General features: G+C 43.4%; 1 protein-coding gene across 1 annotated transcript in view; it reads right to left on the reverse strand.

Moving 5' to 3' along the window:
* Positions 1-24089, reverse strand: part of DOK7 (docking protein 7) — a 101317-nt gene extending 77228 nt beyond the window's left edge. The window contains exons 1-4 of the mRNA XM_050945515.1: positions 23991-24089; positions 23776-23821; positions 14611-14841; positions 9156-9356 (exon numbers count right to left, since the gene is read on the reverse strand). Of these exons, the coding sequence (XP_050801472.1) occupies positions 9156-9356; positions 14611-14841; positions 23776-23821; positions 23991-24044 (532 nt within the window). The 5' untranslated portion in view covers positions 24045-24089. The remainder of the gene's footprint in view (positions 1-9155; positions 9357-14610; positions 14842-23775; positions 23822-23990) is intronic.
* Positions 24090-24705: the final 616 nt, after the last annotated feature.

Consider the following 24705-nt stretch of genomic DNA (forward strand, 5'->3'; position numbering starts at 1 on the left):
TCTTGCTTTACTAATTAAAGATAGATTGACAATAGGGAAAATAGTAGTTTATGGGCCCTGGTAAGATGCTACATGGTGGATGGATGGACTTCCGGTGTGTTTCTAAATGTTAAATATGTATATGCAGGTGACTACTAATTTATTTCTGGTGTGTTAAATTTCTAATTGAGAAGTTCTCTGCTACTAGAAATTATACAGCTCAGTCGTGCGTTGGAACAGAGTTCACTGCACAAGCATTTGGAAGCTCAGGAATATGTGGTATGCATCACTGTAATACCGTGCAGCTGTTTACTAGATTGAAGAGCTCTCTCTTCGTGGGTAAGGGACTTAGTGGAAAGCAGCCTGCAACCAATCATGCAAGACTGAAACACTAAGCCATTCGTTAGTGACAGTTGGCAGTATGATACTGTACAATCAGTCCCCAAATGTTAAAGAGAAATTACGATAGGGAAACCAATGGTGCAACTAAATAATATCTTGCTGAACTTTGCTTAGTGTTTTTTTAATTCTACATACAAAACCCCACAGAAGTTGTTCTGTAATCAGACTGTGGAATGGTATGCACCAGCAAACTATGTACATGGAACTCCAGAACACTTAAGACTCTGTGTGTCTGTCTGTGTAGCAGGAAGGTTCGTAAGTTTTCAGTAAATTTACTACACATGAAAAGTGCCATGTAGACAATCCTGGAGACCAAAGTCCACAGAAAAAGTACCACACAGCAGGAATGCAAGTTTCTTCACACATTCCCATCAATGTGCCTTAATTTTGACCTTGAAGGCCCCCGTAGAGATGAGATAGCTCAGTCAGGCCTTGTCCTCTCTTTTGAAACTGCATCTATTAAGAATAGGATAGTCAGCTTAACCCAGTTTACATATCCTAGACTTGTGTGAAACCTCCAGGGCCCAGTTTGCAAAGGGCTAGCCATGGTAAAATGCCTGCAACTTGGCATGCAGACTTTACACAAACCAGAACTGCTCAGAAAAGTCTTCAGCCATTACACACAATCTATGCCTCAATGATCCCCTCCTTATCATTTGTCTTCAAGAAAAGGCCCAATGATCTCCCCATTCAGTGCTCCTCTGATTAAATGGCCCCTTCTGCCCTCCCATGGGCTTCATGGGGGTGCCAGCAGACTTTTCAAGGGGCACCCACCGTAGTGGAGAAGATAGGAAGCACCCACTTCCCTGTCCCTAAAATGTCAGTGGGATCATGGAAAACACTCCTGCTCCCATTGCCAGCCAGCTGTGTACACCCTAGCACAGTAGCTGGCATCCTCTTAAGGGTTCCTCTCCTAGGAGATGCACTTATGGGGAAGATAGGGCAGCTTCAGACCAGACTTAGGAACAAACATTTCCTCAGTCTTGGGCTGAAGTACACAAATGTAATAGAACCCGAACTCATGCTGAATCTTAGTGGCTTTTTGCGCATTCTACATGAATTTTTTACAGCACCTCTAAATCAAAAAATCTCTAAGTAATTTGCGATAACTACAAATCTACACTATATTTGAACTAGTCATTACCAATTTGCGATAACTACAAATCTACACTATATTTGAACTAGTCATTACCAATCATGTGAGCAATTCCTTCCCTAGATAATTCTTTCAATTTCTTTTTAACCAAAACACATTTACAAAAAAATGTTATGCATTTGAGCTTCAGCTATGGATGGATATTGTGCATATAAGTGGCTTGAATGTACATTTGTTTGCAGCTACTGGAAACAGAACAAGAAACTACTTTCCAATCTCTGAAACTGTAGTACAAAAATAGTGCTGTTAAGGGTAAAAGAATCAGAAATTAAGGAAAACTGGGGTTGGGTGGATGTTTGCAACTGAATAGTCAGTTACTCCCATGGAAAGGCTGTTTGATTTAAAATATATTGGGAGAATATTCTTGAATATTGTCCCACCTATCTCAACTGGGCTTTTAAATCTTCTTCAAGCTGGCAATTTTAGTTGTGCTAAAGTGGGCTATGTTCAAACTCCTACCTGAATCAATAATTATCATCAAAGTACGTTTGTTTTAGGTTCTTCTATAGCACCTGCCAGCACAGGTTATTAGTGCCTTACCTATATTGATCAATTTAGCGTCACAAAGGGGAAGTATTAGGAGGAAGCAAGGAACACAGAGTCTGCAGTAATATTCAGACCCTCTGTGTCTCAGGTCTCATGGTAACATCCAGAAATAAACTCTGTTCTCCTGAAAACCAGTCCAGTGCTTTAACCACAAGACCATCTCCTCCTCCTAATAATTAATATGTTATGGTGGAATCTATTAATAAAATCTTAAACTCACTCTTCCTCCCCAGTCAGAATGATAGTCTGAGGGAACAATGATGAATTAACATAAAGCAAGGCTACATTAGAAGACTCTACATAACACCCAGCACTATTGTTATGACCTAACAACTAGTATTAGGGTATGTCTTCACGGGGAGCAATCGATTGCTTGGGGATCAATATATCGCGTCTCATCTAGACGCGATATATAGATCCCCGAACGCGCTTATATCGATTCCGTAACTCCACCAACCCGAACGGAGTTGCGGAATCGACAGGGGGAGCCGCGGACATCGATCCCGTGCCGTGAGGACGGTGAGTAATTTGATCTTAGATACTTCGACTTCAGCTACGTTATTCACGTAGCTGAAGATCGATTTTCCCCCGTAGTGTAGACCAGCCCTTAGAATGTAAGACTTATCCCAGTAACTCAAACAAAAGCACACTTCCCAATACTCTACATAAGGTTTTGGAGAACCTAGGCAGCCAACTTGTGTAAATATACGTTTTCAGCTCTTTTTGTAAACAGATTTCTCATTCTATATAATTAATACGTCCCTTTAACTAGTTGTCTTCATTAACTAGCCCAGTTTTGATAGTACAGTAAAGACAGGACAGTAAAGAAGAATAAGGGATGAGGAGATGGGAGAGTTAAATAGATGCATGAGGATGCGCTCTTCTGTGCCACAATTTTTTCTACAACAATCAATTAGAGTAACATTCTACTTAGGTACTGATTCAGAAAAGCATCCCTGCTTGGGACAGCACTTAAGCAAATTCTTAACTCAGACTTAAAATTAAGTATATGCTTAAATTCTGTTGTGTATAGGGATGTACTTAAGTGCTGTCCTTAACCAGGGTTTTACTCTGCAATTAGACACCCTTGGATGGCCAATGCTAGCTAACTTGGCTCACAGGGCTCAGGTTAAGGACTGTTTAATTGCAGCATAAACATTTGGATTCAAGCTGCAGCCCAAGCTCTGGGACTCCCCGCTCACAGAGTTCCAGAGCGTAGGCTCTAGCCCAAGCCCAAATGTCTACACTGCAATTAAACAGCTCCTTAGTCCAAGCCTCACAACCCTGAGGTTTTTATTGCAGTATAGACATACCGCTGATAATGTTTTGAATGTTGCTAATTGCGGATTATAGAAATAGGAAATATTTTTACGAAGGCAGATTTTTTGATGCAACTTATAACAAATAAATGCACATGTTCTTGCTCTTTTGTAGCACATGTACGACTTGCAGACCATGGCACATCTTTCAATGGGAATTGTGAGCATTCGGGACCTGAATATATCAGCTGCACACTCTTGATCATAGATTAGTGCCACCCTACCCCCACCCCCAGCAGCAAAAACACCAAAATAGAAATATATGCAAATGTTACTTTTAAAAATAAAAATGAAAAAAAGTCAACAGGGTTCTTCTTAGCCTGGTCTCAGAGTATTCCCACTGATTATTTTCCAACATATTCAGTAAACATGGATACTGTTCATAGCACACGCTGCATCAGATGACATACTGCACATTCAGTTACACCTATAAAACTCATACTACATTATGGCCAATATATACTTTGTGGGGGGGTGGTTAACATGGATTACAGAGCCACAGCAACACCAACATTCACAACACCAGACATTGATAAACAGTTGAAAATCATCCAGAAGTCAGACACTTCACCTGCACAGACTTAACCATGTGTTTAAAGACCATTTTAATCAACATCATATCAAGACATACAGCATGTCTTCCTGGGTCTGTGAAAATGCCCCTTTCAATAAGAGACAGCGGGCCTATTTCTTTTCTTACTGGTAATAGTTTTACGCTAACTTCAGTAGCAATACTCCTTATTTACCCTGTGTGAGAGGAATATCAAGCCCTTTGTGTATCCTAGGATACTTAAGTGGCTAAACGTATAAACAATCATTAAACTAAAAGTTTATTTACTATGCGATAGACCCTCAGTAATCAGCACTTGGCTAACTGTGCAAAAAATGGTGTTCTATCCCTATCCCTTTCTTCTGAAAGACTGAAGAGATGATGTAGCAAATTCTATATTGCTAAAATGTCATTCCTGCAAAATAAACTACAGCACTTTTACTTGTACTGTATGAAGTATATACATAAAACTAAACTTCAATTGACAAAACAGAACATATTACATTTTGAGATGCTTTATATCCTTGAGTTTTATCATTTTTGTTTATTTTATTCACTAATTTTCACCATTCATTAATTTTATTGAATAAAGCAACAGTGCATGAAATATATATTGCAAGATTCTTGATCAATAACATCTCCTCATTAAAAAGAAATGTCTGAGCACCTTCTGTATATATTTAGTAATATACAATGACATTAATATACACTTCATTATTCACTACAAGAAAAACCACTATATTTGCTAGTTCCTACACAATATATTTAATAAAGTGAAAAATACAAAACTTGTAAGGTCTATATATACTTACCCAGTCAAGTTTCAACATCAGCATATTAAATAACATCACACAGATCAATCACTCTAACTCTATCCTTTTCTATCAGCACATCACACTGAGAAAATGTATAGAATTCTGAAGTAATGTACCCTGGGACTACATTCCTTTCCAAACTGTAACTATTATTATTAATACACTATAGATAATAAACAGCATATATCCATTTCCATTACAGAACGTAACAAGGGGGGAAGGTTAAGGCTGGCTGGGTACTACAGATCAGGTATTGGAGTGGATTATATGGAACTGGGAACTCGCTGGTCCAATTATCTATTCATTTCTAGTCTAATGTTTAGGTGAGTATTTTTTACAGGTATATAATTTTTGTGAAGAAAGTGTAATTTAGGGGTAGCGAGGGCAGTGTAGCTCGACTCTGCTAAAACATATTTTCACCCTTTACTCTTTTAGAACGGTTTGTGAATAGTCAGTTTCAGTTCACTTTATGAGAGCATGTGTATGGGCCAAATCCCACCCTGAGGTGTTTAGGTGCCAAGATTCCCCAGACAGCAGAACCCAAGCAGTTCCAGTGCTAGAGGTGGGAGGGTGAAAATCTGCGGAAGCCACACAAGAGGTGCAAACCCTCTACATGGCATAGATCTTAGCTCCATGGGGCCTATTTGTGAAGAAGTGTGCAGGGAGCATTCAGAGACAGACACAGTTGAGCCAAGCACGGGACTGAGCCAGAAGATCTACAGCTACCTTACAATCCTTTCCCTTCACCTCACAATCGGGACGCAGTGCCTAAGTGTGTTATCCGGCTGGAAAAGCCTCTATAGGATATCGGTGCTGTCACTCTATGGCCTTTGGGAGTAAATTTCTCCCCATCCTCCCTGCGAGCTCATCAGTAATCAGTCAACTCCCCATGCTGAACATCAATGACCAGTTTGTCTCCTAACTTAGTGGTTCTCAATGTTAGGCCTGAATAAAGATATAGCAAACAAAACCAGGTATGCCAACCTGACCTGTCTCTCTTGCGGTCAGACAACAAACTTTGCCGTCTGGGTTAAAGTCCCTGACATCAACCAGCGGTCTGGGGCCCCCTGGAGGGCCACAAGCAGGTTTCAGGGGGTCCACCAAGCAGGGCTGGCATTAAACTTGCTGTGTCCCAGGGCAGAAAGCTGAAGCCCCAATGCATGAGGCTGAAGCCTGAGAGCCTATGCCCTGCCGCCAGGGGCTGAAACTGAAGTCTGAGCAATTCAGCTTCATGGGGGCCCCTGTGGTATGTGGCTGCAAGCAGTTATCCTGCTTGCTACCTCCTAACACTGGTCCTGGCTTTTATATGCAGAAAAAAAAAGTTTTTGTGGCACTGCTGGGCCATGGAGATTTTACAATATGTTGGGGAGGCCTCAGAAAGAAAAAGGTTGAGAACCCTTGCCCTACCTGAAGGGACATTCACTATTCCTTACAGAGTTGCACTCTGGGAACACTTCATGTCCTTGTATGTCCTCTTGTAGCCATGTTACACAATGACGTGGTTTGACTGCAGTAATACACAGCATCATGGCATAAATTTACTGGCCAGCTGTGAGACAACCAGCACAACTGCCTTCCTCGAAGTACCCAGCTCCTGCAATGAACCATACATTTCCCAAATGTCTTGGCTCAGTCAGGGAAGCCAATGAAGAAACATTCTTCCAGAGCAGGATGGCTGCTAAGTCAGCATGTTTAATTTTGGTCTTCAATTACCCTAGAAATTTCTACTGTTCAGAAAAAAAACTAAAAATGGAATTGCATCTAGTCATTCTCTTCTCATGTACACTAAGTAGCAGTAAATCTCTCTGCTTTACACCCGTGATAATAACATTCTCCTCTTCTTAGCTAAGCAAAGCACCAAACAAATGGACCTTTTAAACAATGCAGATTTCAGATACATTTTCAGTGGTTACTGAAACTCTCCCTTGGAAAGGGAGGGGAAGGCATCAGAGAGAAGTGTTGAGGTTTTGTTTGTTATGGGCACGCGCGGCCTGGACTTCATATTAGTTTTCTATTTGCCAGTAAGGTACAAAAATTACCATTTTCACGTTTGAGAGATTTCAGGAAAACATTAGTTTTTTCCAGTGAAATCTGCAAAAAACAAACCTCTCTGAAGCCAACATGTTTCAGTTGCAACATCCCACAAACCACAGAACTGCTCATCAAGACAACATTTAAAGCCCCCATTGCTCAGAGAGGGAAGGAGAATGTCTTCTCCTGAGGCATTTGTTTGAAGAGTCAGGGAAAAATTGAAGCTGAAGCATCACAACACTTTTGCACCATTTATCTAGTACAAATCACAGCACTTCTTATCTCCAAGACAGCCTCAGTTCTAAGTGAATACAGTACTTAGTTAAACAGTGAAATGATATACTCTCTCCTTTGAGGTGCTTATGTTAATAAAGATTAATGCCTGATTTAATCTACCAATCTGTTACTAAATTTATTTAAAGGTTGCTTGGCATTTCCATGATAATTCCCTACAGTGTGGGGATGAGGAGCTAAATATTGCAGCTGTTTCAGATTTCATCAGTTCAAAACTTGGTACTCTGTACATATTGTCAGGAATCAGCAACAGCTTCTAAAGGACTTTTCACTCAGTTTTAGATGCTTGTGCAGAAACCCTACACAGTAAACTGCTCCATTCAAAACCTAAATACATTTAGCATTTTCAGCTAGTAACTAAAGGCCACATTTTCTAACATGGGCTCTGAAATTACTCCTGCAGTGCAGCATACACACAACCGCCAATTGCATATAAACAGTTTTTTTCACATGCAAATCAAGTAGCTGCACCTCTGACTTCATAATTTGAAAGTGAAAACAGATATGCACATCACTGACAAGCACAGTTCCAAAGTTTGCTTTTGAAAATGTGATGCTAAAGGACTACTTGGATTTGGCTTCCTGAAAAATTATATTAGAGTGATTGATGTAATTTTGTTCAACTGCTAGATTTGAATGGATAGATTGATATGACAGTTTAGTTTAGTAAAATAAATGATAAACTGAGACTTGGTTCCAGTGGTGGATTAATGCACAGGCCCACGGGGCCCATGTCACAGCGCCCCGGCAAATTTGGGGGCTCCAGCAGCAGCACCGGAACCTGGGTAGAAGTTGGAGGGCCCACCAGCAATGGAATTGTGGCCCTGCTCCCTGCTCCTCCTCTTCCGCCTGAGGCCCTGCCCCCGTCCAGGCCAGAGGCTGGAGCCGGGCCATGGTAAGAACCACCCAGAGAGCACGGGCTGCTGTGAGGAGCCCCTGGCCCGTGTCTCCATCACCCAGGCAGCTGGAGGATCCAGGGCTCCCCACAGTGGCTCAGGCTCCCTGGGTGGTTCTTACCACTGCCCAACTCTGCCGGTCTCCACCCTGGCCAGGGGGCACGGCCTCAGGGAGGAGGAGGAAGAGTAGGGACAGAGCCCCATGGTGAGGGGGCGCTAAGGGCCACCTCAGGCCCCTCACCAGGAAGAGGCTGGCGCTGCTAGTAGGGGCTGCACTTCACAGTGGGGGAGCTGATCACCTTATCTCCCCCCACCACGAAGCACAGCCCCTGCCACCGCTGCTCCACGCCTGCCCAAGGCTACTACACCCATGTTAAACAGTGAATGCGCATGGCCCCCTCACTTTCCCCCCCTGGTTCTGGTGCCCCTAGGCCCCCAGAGTGTTGGGAGCCCCAATGTTCTTTGTGCCCAGGACCCCAATAAATCTTAATCTGCCTTTGCTTGGTTCCAAAGAAATTTCTCTGAAATACCCAGAATCACTAAGTTGTGTAATAACAAACCTATATAACCACAGGATTTTATTTTCATTATCCTTGTCCTCTCTCCCCATTTCCTTCTTTTGTTTCTTGCATGCCTTTGTTTTTTCTCATCTCAAATTAGATTATAAAACTCTTCAAGGCAAGGACTGTCTCCTACTTATTGTCTGCAAAAACGGAACCTTGATTCTGGTTGTATGAGGCTTAGAGGAAACAACTATCCTCTTCCACAATACAAATTATATATAATCTTAGCTTAATAGATTTAAGGCCAGAAGGAACCATCTAGTCTGACCCATAGCACAGGCCACAGAATTTCATTCAGTTATTCTTGTACTGAGAGCACAAAGTTGTGTTTGATTGACATACACCCTCCAGAAAGGCATCCAGCAATATTCACGCAGCATCCATCACACCAATACTATTTTTGTTTACATAACAGTGCTCAGTTCTGCAGCTTCTTGCACACATGAATAGTCCCACTGAAGTCAATGTGACTACTCATACAAGTACAAGAACTTCAGGATTAGGTCCCTAAATTGTACATTAACGAGACTGGTATTTATTTATCGGCAAATATATTTTAAAAAGTTCTAGTTTTTAAGTGAAGACAGTTTCCATTCGTACTTACAGAAGCCACACCTGGTGCCCCCTTCAAAGATGAATCCATTAGGGACTGCTCCATATCTGCGCAAATCTGAGAGCTTCCATTGCCCCATGACTGTGGGTGGAAGGTCTTTTACAAGGACTAGAATGTCATTGCAGAAGTGAAGAGTAGCCGGTCCACTCTCTAGCTTAGTGCCAGGTGCTACAGCAACATGAAACCTATGAACTATTAGGGGGCAAAAAAAAAATACAAATAAATCAATTAATTATGGTAGCAAATAGAAAAAGGGCAAGCATGTTTGTAACAGAAACCAGTTAATTTAATAGTACTATGTAGACTGAGTCCTACTGTGCCATTTGGATCTACCGTGATCAGATAAGAAACTCAGAGCATTTCCCCCCCCTCTAATAGTTCTGGGTAGCACCCAGATAGCTTGGCAACAGCGGTAAGGTAGCCAGCCCTCCAGGATTGGCCTGGAGTCTCCAGGAATTAAAGATTAATCTTTAATTAAAGATTAATTAAAGATTATGTCATGTGATTAAATCTCCAGGAATAAGTCCAACCAAAACTGGCAACTGATCAGTTGCACAGATATTAGGCCAATTTAGCTTTTGGAGTAACGCATTCTGGCCGTGAGCCATAGTTCAGCAACATGACCGATTAGAGACAGCTTTTCCCAAACATCCTTAAAGGGTGATGAGTTCCTGAGTGGTTTTGTTTCCTACCCCTATTACCTTCCCCGAATGATTCGCCTCATGTTTAACCATCAGGACCCGAGAACAAATATATTCATCCCCAGATAACCGAACTCCAATAGGGAGCAGAATCATCCAGACATCTTGGCCACACACTACCTCAATTCCATTGATTGCTCAACTCTTTGCTGCACATCCCCCCACCTCCTTTACCCTCCTTCTTCAAAATGAACCCTCCTCCACCATGTCAGGCCTCCACAGGCACTTGCGTGGCTGCTGAAATCAGAGCGTGTGCATGGAGGGTCTCACTTTGACACTTCCAGCTCTCACCCTCCAGCCTACTCTTTAGAAAGGAACCACTGAGTGTTGACCCCTCTCTGGCTGTTCTGAGTTGCTCTGATGTTTCCTAGGCTGAAGGCGGGACTAGGAGCTCACTGAGTAGGAGGATACCTCAAGAACTAGATATCGGATTCATTTTATGCAGGGGCTCCTACCCATCCTATTCTCACAACAGTCACAGACTCTCCTCCCCACATGTACTATTCATGTGGTTCAGTAGACAGGGCAGCAGGCTACGTTCCATTCCCAGCTGTGCCACTGACTCACTCTGCCACCTTTGACAAGTCATCCCCAATCTCAGTGCCTTGGTTTCCCTACCTGTAAAATGGGGATAATGACGCTTACCCATTTTTGTGAAGCGCTTCGGGATCTATGGATGAAAGGTGCTGATTATAGTTGTTATTGCTGTATCCCAGGAAGTTAGCTTATTCTCAGGTGACAGACACCTGGAAACTGATCAACTTTCTAAAGATTACCTTGATCTAAAATATTACTACATATTTTAAATGTATACTTAATTCCTCTGCACCAGAGGTGCTCACTAAAGCCAAAAGCTGCCTACTCATCACTAAAATACACAGGGAAAGCATTAAAGAACCAATTCTTAGAACTATTCTTCCCTTCCCCTTGACTAGACTTTCTCACCTTTAAAATGTCAGCAGATGTAACGGCATCTTATCATTGCTTCTCATATAAGTATTCTGCTGTATTCTTCAATAAATTACCATCTAGCTGCGAGTCAACTCCTCGTCTGTGACCTGCATTTGATAACTTCCCTAAGATCCTAACAGAATTAGCCACAAAGTACTTCAAGAGAAATGTAAAAGAAAGCCAGAGAGAGACCTCACCATACCTCTACTTATGGTCTGGCCCCAAAACACTGCTGGGGAACAAATCTATGTTTAGGTGACATTGATTGTCCACTGTGTGATTATGTAACACCACTTATTTAGAAAAATCCAATACACTATCAAAGTGAAACCAGATCATCACTGATTATAGAATGTTCCTTGTTCAGTCTTACATCAACTTAGACATCCCTCGGAGGTTACTTCTGTTTGTACAAGCTGGAGCTTTGTAAGTAACCCTAGGTTAGAGGCTACCAGACTGTGAGCTCATTGGTTCTGTTCCACCGCATCTAAATGATGAACAGGGTAACAAATGGTTGCAAACTCCAATGGCTGCATAAATCAAAGATCTGCAGCTAGAGTTCCAGAATCACGCCTAAAATGTGCCAAGTCAACACCTAGATTTAAACACCCCCAAATCTGAGGAAAGTTTAGATCTGAATAGAAACTTTGTGGTATAATCCCAACTCTGATGTAGCTGCAGAAAGCAGCAACTATTCCTACCTGAAATGTAACTTTTTCAGTGTAGTCCCCAAATCTCCACTCTCACTCTATACAGGAATACAGAACCTGCTCAGTTATGTTTAGGATCCTCTGTTTATATGTGTCTGCATTCCTTATTTCCTTTAACATCATTATCCTTTCCCTGCCCCCAGTCCTTCTGTGACCTCCTGTCCATCAACATCCCTGACATCTCTGCACCTGTAGGCTTACTCTCTCATTTCCCTCAGTTTTATAGTTGGCTCCCTTAATTCCACTGGATCCTCTAACCCTGACTCTCTTGCCTCTCTCTCCCACCATCCATCTCACTAACCCCCTCTGTATTTATTCCCTCTGCAGAACACTTCTGAAGGAAACTTTCCACTCCAAGTTCACCCACTCCTCCTTCTGTTCTGCTATCTTCCTTGAAAAATAGCTCCACTTCTCCTCCCTAATGGCATTCCATACCTATAACCAGTGATGAGCTGTCAAAATATTAACAATCAGTTCCCTCCTCCTCACCCCACGAGGAGGTCGTGCCTCCCCCTGCCCCCAGGACTCCTGCCCCATCCAACCCCCCATGTTTCTTGACATCCCACCCCCAGAACTTCTGCCTCATCCACACACCCCCTTCCCTGTCCCCTAACTGCCCCCTGTCACCCCATCCAACCTCTCCTCTTATTCCTGATGGCCCCCTGGGACCCCTGCCCCATCCAACCACCCTCTGTCCCAACTGCCCTTGGAACCCCTGCCTCTGACTGCCTCCCACCGCCCCCATCCAATCCCTGGTCCTTCCTGACTGCACCCCCAAGACCCTTGCCCCCATTCAATTCCCCTGTTCCCTGCCCTCTGACCGCTCCAAGTCCCAACCCTAATCCACCCCACGCCCTCTATCCAACACCCCCTCCCTGCTCCCTGCCCTCCTTACCGCGCTGCCTGGAGATGGGGGCCAGGGGCCAGCCCAGAGCCGGGGGCTGAAGCCGCTGGCAGGCCCAGAATCAGAGGCCGGCCCAAAATTGGGGCCGGGGGCCTGGCCGGAGCCACTGACCAGGCCGGAGTCGGGGGTCGGGCCGGAGTTGGGGACAGGGGGCTGGCCCGGAGCCGTGCCGCCCCGCCAGCCGGAATTAGGGCCAGGGCCGCCCAGAGACACGCGGTGCCTGGAGCCCTCCAAGTGCTCCCCACCCCAGCTCACCTGCAGGAAGCTGCTGCTTCCTTCTCAGCCCTCCCAGGCTTCCCGCGCTAACAGCTGATTGGCGGGAAGCCAGGAGGGGGAGCCCTCAGGGGAGGAGGTAAAGGCAGAGCTGGAGCCAGGTGAGCTGGGGCCGGGGGCAGGGCAGGGAGCTGCTGGAGCTTTTGTTAAATTTAAAAGCCCTTTACAACCGGTTTTAAAAAGGCTTCTAAATTTAACAACCGGTTCCCGCGAACCGGTGGGAACCGGCTCCAGCTCACCACTGCCTATTACCCTCAATGTTCATTTGCCACCTTCTACTGCCCTTAACCACCATCCTTAAATTCATAGATTCAAAGGCCAGAAGGAACCACACTGATCATGTAGTCTGACCTCCTGCATAACACAGGCCATATTACCTCCCCCTCAACCCAAGAGCTCGTTGACTTCAAGGAGACAATTGTCAGGTTCTCATGTGAGTTTCCTCTATCCTCTCCTAATATCCTTTTCTCCTTTACCTCAGTCAGACTCTGAGGTCTCTTGCTCACTGTTGGTTTCCAATCCCTACAACCCCACCCAGTTTTGCCCCATGGCAAACAAGCACATTTTATTATCCCCATCCTCAAAGAACCAAACCCCAAACAACTACTGTCCCATTTCCCTGGTTTTCTTCACATCTAAACTGAATGGACGGTGTACATCCACTGCTTTAACTCCCTCTCCTCTAAATTCGTCCTGAATTGCCTCCTGTCTTGCTTCTGCACTCTGTGCTCTGTTGAAACTGTTCTCCCCAAGGTCTCCAAAGAGCTTTTCCTGATCAAGTTTTACATACTCCATTCTGTCCTTTCAATAAGGCCTGTCCTTCACTCTGCCAACTGTGCCAACCTTCACAGCTCTCCAGTTCTTCCCCTCACTCCCATCTCCATGCCTTCCACACTGCCTCCTATGCCTGAAACAACTTCTCTATCCTGATATACACCTCATTCAAGTCCTTCTTAAAGGCTCAATTATACCCCAAACACCCCTCAGGCACACAAACCTGTATCACATGTTTTCCCCACCCCAACACTGCATTAGAGTGAGATCAGGAGAACCAAACAAATCCTGCCAAGCGTGCACCTTCCTCCAACTTTCTCAGTGCATCTATTCTTATCTGTATTTGTCTTTTAGACCATAAGCGTCTCAGGCAAGGGTTGTCTTTGTATAGTGACAAGCCCATTGCCAACACTTAACAGGTGATAAACTGTACATAAATAATAATGATCATCAGTAATAATAAATGTATGTCCTCATGCTTTACCAAACACTAAAAACCAATTACCCTGGATTATCCCCATATAATAAATTCTCAGCCACTACAATGCATTTCAGAGCTACAGAACTGAAAATGAAGGATATACTAGAATAAAGTTAAACATACAGGTGAGAATGGCATCTTTACTGTGAGATTCTCCCATTACATGTATTTGAGAGGGGGTGTTCAGCAGCACTGCACATTATCGAGTTTATTGGACAGAACTGGGGAGTGGGAATCGGCCATTCCTGAGTTCTAATCATGGCTCTGCCACTCATAGTTTTTGTCCTCTCTGAGCACAAGAATTTGTCATGAATCCATGTGCTACAGACACAATTAAAAGCTTAAGCTGACAGACCCCTGACCTGGAGAGCTAGGACTACAGCCCTGCCCTCTCAGCTCCAAAAAACAAAAGCCTTTAATACCTGAGCCAAAGAAGATAGTAGAAGCTGTTGACAGTTATTACCTTACTCTCTCTGTGGCACACGTCTAGTGGGCAGTACACAGACGTTACACACTGCATGTGACAGCTGATCTGGAGCTCACAAGGAATGAAGGCTCTTTGCTCCAAGGCCAGCGACAATCTGGGCCCTTTCAACTAAGGTTCTGTTTGCCTTCTTTCCAAAAGAGAAGAATGTGACAAGACAAAGGTTACCTTCCCCCAAACTGTAGCGAATCCGTACATCCCACGCATACATAGTTTCCTTATTGTCAAATCCCAGCATCACGACTTGAGATAGACAGATGATAGCAAGTGTGTGATTTAAGCCCTCATAGGAGAGCCCAGGATCCAGGCCACAGATGTCTTCTAACGTCACGCTGCTCCTCTCCTTATGTCCTTTGGCTCGCTCAGATTTATCCTTGTACACCAACATGACTAAACAATCTGAAAGAAGCAGAGCTGTCAGAGAACCTGACGCATAGCGGAACACAATTCTCAGTACTCAACTTGAGAAAAAAATTTTAGCAACTGTGCCATAGGCTGGCTCAATTCAGTTTTCACTCTGTGGAGACTACTGAAAAAAATTGTAAGAAGTTAATATTTTCCAGGCTGTTTTTAAGGTGACTTAAGATAGACAGGTAAGAATACTTTTTACAGATGAATGTGTCTCTCTGGAATTCTGCCTTTCAGCTTTATTTCCTGTCAAAACTATGTTTAATTCATGATTTTTAAAGTTATAATCTTACTTTTATAATGATGAACAAGAGCAAGATTAAGAATCTCTTCTGAATGCCAATAATGGATCAGGTAGAGAATCACTTAAATCTACGCTCTCTCATTTTTAGCTAGCATTCACACTCATATTTCCTTTCTTAGAATTCACTGTGTTCTTAAGTGTAGCATTTGATGTAGGGCCCAAATCCTGCAATTCCCGGTGTGCGAATGGACTGCTGAGCCTGGGCAGAACCCCACTGACTTCAGGGGGCACCATATAGTCACATCAGTCCCCTCTTGCACAAGAAGTTGCAGGGTTTGGGCTTAAATTGTATAAATCAACATTTATTGCTTTATGTTCAATTTCTTTTTATTCATGGTGCCTGTGTGAGCCCCTGTAGGATGTGTCCAGGACTTGTATTATTTGCTTAAGAGTTGACGTTTGTGATTTTATTTTGATGCCATTATACTGTTGGTGCTCTTTTGATAACAGTAATTTTTACACTTTTTTACATTATGTTTTAAAATCTAGTCTCACCGTAAATTCCATCATTATGATGGTCTTCCTCATCTCAGGCTATGCAGTGGTGCGACAGACTGTACACCCCTGTGTTCACCACTTGCGCACTACTGTAATAATCTTTGTATAAAGTATGCCTTGTGAGGTATCATTTGAAAACTTAATTTGCTGGTCATTATGGTCCTGGTAAAATATGTCTAGCAACACTGTATGTAAAATTACAAAATTCCACTGTATGGTGTCACTAAAACATATTCCAAATCTGGAGAGTGGTCAAACCAGTTCCTCAGAGACAAACGGTGAACTGATGCCTCAGGCCAGGTGTAAAAAAGATCAATGGGCCATTACTTACTAAATTGCCATTCTGTGGCAGGAAAAGGGACCTGGGCGAAAAATCTACATTTTAGCAAAGAAACAGCATAGTATTCCCATCCACACAAACTTTTTGTCTCCTGAATCTCGGCTGGAGGTGCTTCTCAAAGGAGGAAGAGGACTATAAAAAGAAAGGGGAGACATCCAAAGAGCACCCCTCCCTTTGTCCATTGAGTCACTGCACCAGAAGGAAAAAAGGAAGCAGCTGTTAAACAGAAGAAGGGATCCTGGCCTGAGAAGTTTGGCCAGTAAGACTGTTGAGAGCATGTGGTGAGAAAAACGTTTACCTTTAACAAACAATGTTAAATTCAGTTAGGCATTAGTTGTGTTTTATCTTTATTTTTTCTTGTAACCATTTCTGATTTGTATACCTCATTAATTGTAGTCACTTAAAATTCAGCTCTTTGTTGTTTTTCCTAAACCCAGAGTGTTTGAATTTAAAAGTTTGAGAAACTCCACTTGGGATAATAGGATTTGAGCATATCATTTGTATTAATAAAATTAAAGTCTTTATATGAGCTTGCACTGTCCAGGAGAGGGCTGGGCAATACAAGACATACATTTCTGGGGAAATATCTGGGACTGGGAGTGTGCTGCAGTATAGTTCACACTGGTAAAAGCCAGGGTGCGACTAGCAGGCCTCAAGTGCACATAGCCGTTAGCATGTAAGTCACTCCCAGCTATTTTTGAGCAGTCCAGGAGTGGAGGCAACAACAGAAAGCAGTATAAAAGACACCACAGCTACTAACCAGTTTAGATTGTACCCTGGGTATGGCAATGGTATAGTGTCAGGACAGTGGGATGGCCAGCTGTGATTGGAGCTGGAGCAGGCACAAGCATGGTCAGGAGCACTACATCAGAGCTACCAGGCAGCAGGAAGTATCCCTGACAACTTAGTGACATTGAGCAGCTGCTTTCTTTAGGAGCCTCTCTACCTAGCTTGGGGTCACCTGATTAGACCCCTGCTTATGGATTCGCTGGACCCTTAGGACTCCCAGGTAATTACCTCAGATGACTCATCAGACTCAGGCTTACGGATGACTCAACACACAAAGGCATCAACACCTTGCAGGGCTAACCTCTTCAAATCACTGCCATAATTTACAATGTGCAAGTGGGCAGTTACACCAGCTTGAAGCCCCACGGACATCAAGGGGGCTTTCTGTAGGTACATCAGCCCATCTATGCATTGTAAAGTGCCGGTCCAGGGCCTAAGTCAACTGAAATTCATGACCCTAGGATTAATACACATTAATGTACACATTTTGTATGCTTTATAGACATGCGGGTTTCTGTGTGTTTCATGTCATAACCAGCAATTTCCTTAATTTCCTAAAATTAAGGTATTAAATATTAAAAGAGCTAGTGTTAACATCAGTAGTAAAAGTAGTACATCTTTGTGATGCTCTACATTTAATGAAAAACATGTTTTTAACTTGATAGTGTAAAAAAACCCTACAACATTCCTTATCTATGTTACAAATAACATTTGCCAACTCCATGCAGTCAAAACTCATGAATTAAGCCCCCAATCATGAGATTTTAAATATAATAAATTTGGAGTTCTTTTTGTTTGCTTTCTGGTTTCTGAAATTATAGGCTATACTTGAGTAACACGTCCAAGCTTTTTCTCCACAACCATGAAATATACTTTAAAAAAAATAAAATGATTAAGAAAAAAGAAAGAATGAGCTGTAATAATATGATTCCAGGAGCTAAGGGTTCAAGAGAAATACCCAATATGATAAATCTCACAATAAAAACCAAAAAGTGAGCACGACTGTAACACTGTAAAGCTATTATCTTTGGAAAATCATGGGAGACGGGAGAGATTCCAGAAGACTGGAAAAGGGCAATATAGTGCCCATCTATAAAAAAGGAAATAAAAACAACCCAGGAAACTACAGACCAGTTAGTTTAACTTCTGTGCCAGGAAAGATAATGGAGCAAGTAATTAAGGAAATTTTCTGCAAACACTTGGAAGGTGGTAAGGTGATAGGGAATAGCCAGCATGGATTTGTAAAAAACAAATCATGTCAAACCAATCTGATAGCTTTCTTTGATAGGGTAACGAGTCTTGTGGGTAAGGGAGAAGCAGTGGATGTGGTATACCTAGACTTTAGTAAGGTATTTGATACGGTCTCGCATGATATTCTTATTGATAAACTAGGCAAATACAGTTTAGATGGGGCTCCTATAAGATGAGTGCATAACTGGCTGGATAACCGTACTCAGAGAGTAGTTATTAATGGTTCCCAATCCTGCTGGAAAGGTATAACAAGTGGGGTTCTGCAGGGGTCTGTTTTGGGACCGGCTCTGTTCAATATCTTCATCAACGACTTAGACGTTGGCATAGAAAGTATGCTTATTAAGTTTGCAGATGATACACTGGGAGGGATTGCAACTGCTTTGGAGGGCAGGGATATAATTCAAAATGATCTAGACCAATTGGAGAAATGGTCTGAGGTAAACAGGATGAATTTCAATAAAGACAAATGCAAAGTGCTCCACTTAGGAAAGAACAATCAGTTTCACACATACAGAATGGGAAGAGACTGTCTAGGAAGGAGTACGGCAGAAAGGGATCCAGGGGTTATAGTGGACCACAAGCTAAATATGAGTCAACAGTGTGATGCTGTTGCAAAAAAAGCAAACATGATTCTGGGATGCATTAACAGGTGTGTTGTGAGCAAGACATGAGAAGTCATTCTTCCGCTCTACTTACTGCGCTGGTTAGGCCTCAACTGGAATATTGTGTCCAGTCCTGGGCACCGCATTTCAAGAAAGATGTGGAGAAATTGGAGAGGGTCCAGAGAAGAGCAACAAGAATGATTAAAGGGCTTGAGAACATGACGTATGAAGGAAGGCTGAAAGAATTGGGTTTGTTTAGTTTGGAAAAGAGAAGACTGAGAGGGGACATGATAGCAGTTTTCAGGTATCTAAAAGGGTGTCATCAGGAGGAGGGAGAAAACTTGTTCACCTTAGCCTCTAATGATAGAACAAGAAGCAATGGGCTTAAACTGCAGCAAGGGAGATTTAGGTTGGATATTAGGAAAAAGTTCCTAACTGTCAGAGTGGTTAAACACTGGAATAAATTGCCTAGGGAGGTTGTGGAATCTCCATCTCTGGAGATATTTAAGAGTAGGTTAGATAAATGTCTATCAGGGATGGTCTAGACAGTATTTGGTCCTGCCATGAGGGCAAAGGACTGGACTCGATGACCTCTCGAGGTCCCTTCCAGTCCCAGAGTCTATGAACCATAGTTTATTAAAATGAAAAGGATTCTTTTAAAAAAAAATGTTTTACTTTTCACTACTTATGAGATTGAAATTGTCACTCCCCGGTTTCTCAGACTAAATTTCCACTGACTTCATTAGAAATGTTGCCTGAGTGAGGGCTGCGAAGTTAGGACCATATTATTCATTTATTATTTGCATTTCTTTCAGATTGGACAGTGAAAACAGATGAGCCAGTAGTAACCCCTTTGTTCATGACCGGCGTCACTCTTTTTGAGTTCCAGCAGAACTCTGCAATGTTTGAATTATAGACACTTCAGGGGGATATTTCTTTGTTTAAAAAAAAATCTAGTGGATCTTCGTTAAAATCATAGAAATATTTGTTTTGGTTTTAAATTTTGTAAATTCTTCACGTTTACAAAATGTAAAATTGGCAACAGTTTGTCCCAACAGTCTCTAGTGTGGAAATGGAAACAAACCTCAATCCTACAACCCGATTCTCATGGGCAGACTCCTGAGCCTGCATGCAGTCCTGTTGACCCCCATGTGACATTAGTTCCCAGGTTAAAAGTGTCTAGGGTTTGCCTGCGCTATCAGATTGCAAGATGCGGCCACTGTTATTAAGAAATATTATAGTTGCCATGTTGTCAACTTTTATTATTTGTTGCAGATGTTGCAACCTGGACAGGAGCTCAGACTCTGAAGCTAGTCAGGGCCTCCAGAGCCTGAGCTGAAAATGCCATCAAGACTAAATAGAGTAAAAGAGATAGTGAGAGACAAAGAGACATCTTTTAAAATTGGAAGTCCAATGCTACTGGCGAAAACAGAAAGGAGCACAAATTCTGGCAAGTCAAATGTAGAAGTATAATTAAGCAGCCCAAATTTGAAGAACAATTAGCAAAAGAGTCAAAATCTAACACCAAAAAAATGCTAAGTACATGAGAAAAAGGAAGTCTGACAAGCAATCAGTGGAGCTACTGAATGATCGAGGTGCTAAAGCAGCACTCAAGGAAGACAGGGTTGTTGCAAAGAAGCTATTCCCACACCTCCCTGAGCCATTCTTTTTAGGTGACAAATTGAGGACCTGTCCCAGGTTGAGGTATCTGTAAAGGACATTTGGGAATAAACTGATAAAAGACCAGGACCCAGATGGTATTCACCCAAGAGTTCTGCAGTTTCATATTTGAATTCCTTCAGAACCACTAACTATGATACGCAACCTATCACCTAAATCAGCCTCTGAACCAAATGACTAGAGGATAGCTAATGTAATGCTGATTATTAAAAAAGCCTCCAGAGGCTATACTGGCTATTACAAACCAGTAGGCCTTAACTTCAGAACCAGGCAAATTAGTTGAAATGATAGTAAAGAACAGCATGATCAGAGACATAGATGAAGACAGTATGTTGGGGAAGAGTCAACACTGCTCTAGCAAAGGAAATCATTCCTCACCAGTCTACTAGAATTCTTTGAGGGGGTCATAAGTATGTGGACAAGGGTGATCTGTCTGATGGAGTGTACTTGAACTTTCAGAAAGCCTTTGGCAAGATCCCTCACGAAAGCTCTTAAAAGTAAGCAGTCTTGGGACAAGGAAGGAAGGTTCTCTCATGGATCCGTAACTGATTAAAAGATCAGCAATTAAATAGGAATAAAGGATCAGTTTTTACAGTGGAGAGAGGTGAATAGCGGGGGTCACCCGAGGATCTGTACTGGGACCTGTGCTGTTCAACATAGTCATAAATGATCTGGAAAAAGGATAAACAGTGAGGTGGCAAGGTTTGCAGACAATACTAAGTTACTCAAGATAGTTAACGTCAAAGCAGACTATGAAGAGCTACAAAAGGATCTCACAAAACTGGGCGAGTGGGCAACAAAATGACAGGTGAAATTCAATATTGAAAAGGGCAAAGTAATGCACACTGGAAAATATAATCCCAATTATACGTACAAAATGATAGGATCTAAATTAGCTGTTACCATTAAAGAAAGGGATCTTGGATCATCACAGATAGTCTGCTCATTCGCTCAGTGTGCACTGGCAATCAAAAAAAGCTAACAGAATGTTAGGTTTGGAAAGGGATTGATAATAAGACAGAAAATATCATAGTGCCACCATATAAATGCACTGTAACCCACACCTTGAAAACCAGGTGCAGGTCTGATCATTCCATCTCAAAAAAGATATTAGAATTGGAAAAAGTATGGAGAAGGCAACAAAAATGATATGGGGTATGGAACAGCTTCTATATGAGCAGAGAATAAAAAGACTGGACCCGTTCAGCTTGGAAAAGGGACAACTATGGGGAGGTATGATAGAGGTCTATAAAATCATGAATGGTGTGGAGAAAGTGAATAAGGAAGTGCTATTTACCCCTTCACATAACATACAAATCGGGGTCCCCAATTAAATTAGTAGGCAGGAGGTTTAAAATAAACATAAGGAAGTACTTCTTCACACAACGCACAATCAACCTGTGGAACTCATTGCCAGGGGAATGTTGTGAAGGCCAAAAGTGTAACTGGGTTCAAAAACTGGCACTGGTCACTGTCGGAAGACAGGATACAGGACTAGATTTAAATTGGTCTGAACTCGTATGGCTGTTCTTATGTTCATTAGAACATATCGAACCATAAAAGAAATTCTTACAGTAGTTGACAGCTCAGTCAAATACGAAATAATGTGGTCTACACTGCCAAATGGTTCATCTCAGATCAGATTTCCCAGGTGAATGCTTCACAGTAGCTACTGTTGCATAATCATTGTGTGTTGCACCTTTGGTTTTCAATATTTGGTTTTGTCACCTTTTGTTTTAACCTCTTCCTAAAGATGTTTTAATAGACAACATCCATACAACAAAATGAAACATCACAATCTCAAGGTCTCACTGGAGGAGCGCATTTCACAAACGTATCAGGATTCACAAGGAAGATTAGTGCAGCTTACCACCTCCTTTGTCCTTGATACAGAAATGCACCCCAGCCCCATCCACAGGCTGTAGATTCCCTTCCCAGCATGCTGTGCTGTCTCTTAAGTGAAATAAATGGATAATCTCAAGCAGGGATCTTTAGATTTAACTTCCATAGCTCACACTTACTTCCAAGTGAACCAACAGGAGCTTCATGTGCTCGTTTTTTATGAATGTTAGGTGTGGCGCTCTGACGCCTGGCAACTTGCCATTAGAGGGCTCAGTTGGGAAAAGAATAGGCATCCGTCCAAAGAGGTGAAAAACAGCTGAAAAAACTGCATTGTACATTAACTAACAGAAAGCCTCACAGACATTTTGGATTGCATTCTTGCACCTGTTAGCAGAAACAGCTGCAAATGCAAAATTTAAGAGCTTTACCGTATAACTGTCTAAAGAAATGAAAACTAAAAACACATCAAAGAAAAAGCACCCTGGTTTATGGACATTCAACAATCACAGTCCATTTTAAATAATAAAAATAATACATTTTAATGTGTAGAATTAGCATTCATGTTTTGTTGTTCTGCCACTTTCTGAAGAATCTAGTTTCCTACTTTGAGTACCTAAAGTCAGGAACCTAAGTTCATATTCGGAAACCTGAACATTAGCTTTATGAGCAACAGACTCTGGATGCTAAATAGAGATGTAGGCGATTTAACCAGCATGTAAATATTAATAAAAACAAGAATTTAGATGACTAAAACAATGATAGAGGCACTTAACTTTAGGCACGTATATGTGAAAAATGGACCTTAAAGAAGATAAAATATAAACTTAAGTCCAAAGCCAACAAATAGTTCATGGTGATTCCAAAGTCAGCTTTCAGGTGATGCAGACTCACATACATATGTACATATGTGCATTCCATGTGACTTTGAGAAATATTTCCAGATTTGAAGATATAACAGCACAGTACTGACTTAGCCTTTCACCTACATGATTTTCAAACTGCCCTAAGTTTACTAACAATTCAGGAACCACCCCTTCCACCAGCGAAAAAGGCCACCTCCGAAGTGGTCAGATATTACAAGAGAGGAGGCCCAGATTAGCTGGAGCAAACAACCCAGCATCTGTTGACCAGGGAACAGCAAGCCTCCACCAGAGTTTGAGGAAAGGGGTAGCAAGCAGCCCCGAACAGATGAGATGTGTGAACTAGAAAAGCAATCGAGTCCTGCGTTGCTGCACCAGCTTGGACCCAGCAGTGACCCCCAAGAGGGTAAAGCGAGCCAGCCAGACCTCGAGGGAGGAATCACGAAGCTCTGCAGGTCTCCGCGCTAGCCCGTCGCCTTTCCCATTCTCCCTTTCAACTACACTTTGGGGCGCCCTCCCCTCCACAGCCTCTTGCTATTTCTGGCTGCTTAGCCCCCTGCCAAGAGACGAGCAGATAGAAAAGGAAGGAAGAAGGAGAAACCAGCCCAGCCCCGTCTGGGGAGGTGCTGCTGAGTTTAATCTCCACCCCCCCTCCCGCGGCCCAGGGGGACGAGCTCCCAGGTCGGTCTCCTCTGCCAGGGGAGGGGGGTTTGTCTCCCCGGAGGAGCTGCCCACTCCCCTGCCCGCGGCTGCACTTACCTGCTACGGGGGAGGGTTTGCGCAGCACCAGCCACCTATTCTTCCACTGCAGAGAAACAAGGAGACATGAGAGTTAGCCCGGGGCCAGCGCTCCCCTCCCCAAGCAGCACCCGGGGCTAAGCGCCCTCCGGGGGTGGGCAGAGAGGGGGCAGTCCCTGGGGGGGGATCCCCGTCCCCTGCAAGCACAAAGCCGCGGGACGGGGCAAAGCGGCGACCTTTTTTCCATCTCTCAGTTTGACATGACCCTCCACCACCACGGAATCCGTCATCTTCAGTCATGATTCCGGAGCCAGACAGCTGCTCCCGGCGCGGCGCGGCGCGGCGCTCGCTCGCTCCCGGGGCCGGGGCCGCGGGGTCACTTTCAAAATAGCTTTATTAGCTCGCCGCTGCACGCGGACAGCCCGGGGGTGGGGGCTGCGCCAGCCGGAGCCACGCGCCCCCTGCGGCGGCACGGCCGAGTCAGTGCACCCCCCCCCATGCCGAGCGGGGGGGCTGGGACAAGTGTTAGGCACGGGTTGCAAGATCCCCCTTTTCCCTCGCGTGTGTCAGCAGGCGCCAAATACTCCGCTCGCCACAGCCCTGAACTTTGGGAGAGGCGCTTGGCTGCATAATGCGGGGGGACCAGACAGCAACTGTGAAAAAACGGGACAGGGGGTGGCTTAGGCGTCTGTATAAGAAAAAGTCCTAAAATACAGGACTGCCGCTATAAAAATGGGACATCTGGTCCCCCTAGAATAATGGGCCAGGGTAGGGTGACCAGATGAGAGGAAGAAAATCTCAGGACACATGGGGGGTGGGGTCTGCTCATGGGGCAAAAAAAAAAAAAAAAAGCCAAGTGCTGCGGAGGGAACCAAAAAAAAAAAAGGAGTACTGCAAAATACAGGACTAATTGTGTCCTGAACAAAGTGTTATCGGGATATCTGGTCATCC

Source organism: Gopherus flavomarginatus, chromosome 3, assembly GCF_025201925.1.
Source record: "Gopherus flavomarginatus isolate rGopFla2 chromosome 3, rGopFla2.mat.asm, whole genome shotgun sequence".
Taxonomy (NCBI): Eukaryota; Metazoa; Chordata; order Testudines; family Testudinidae; genus Gopherus; species Gopherus flavomarginatus.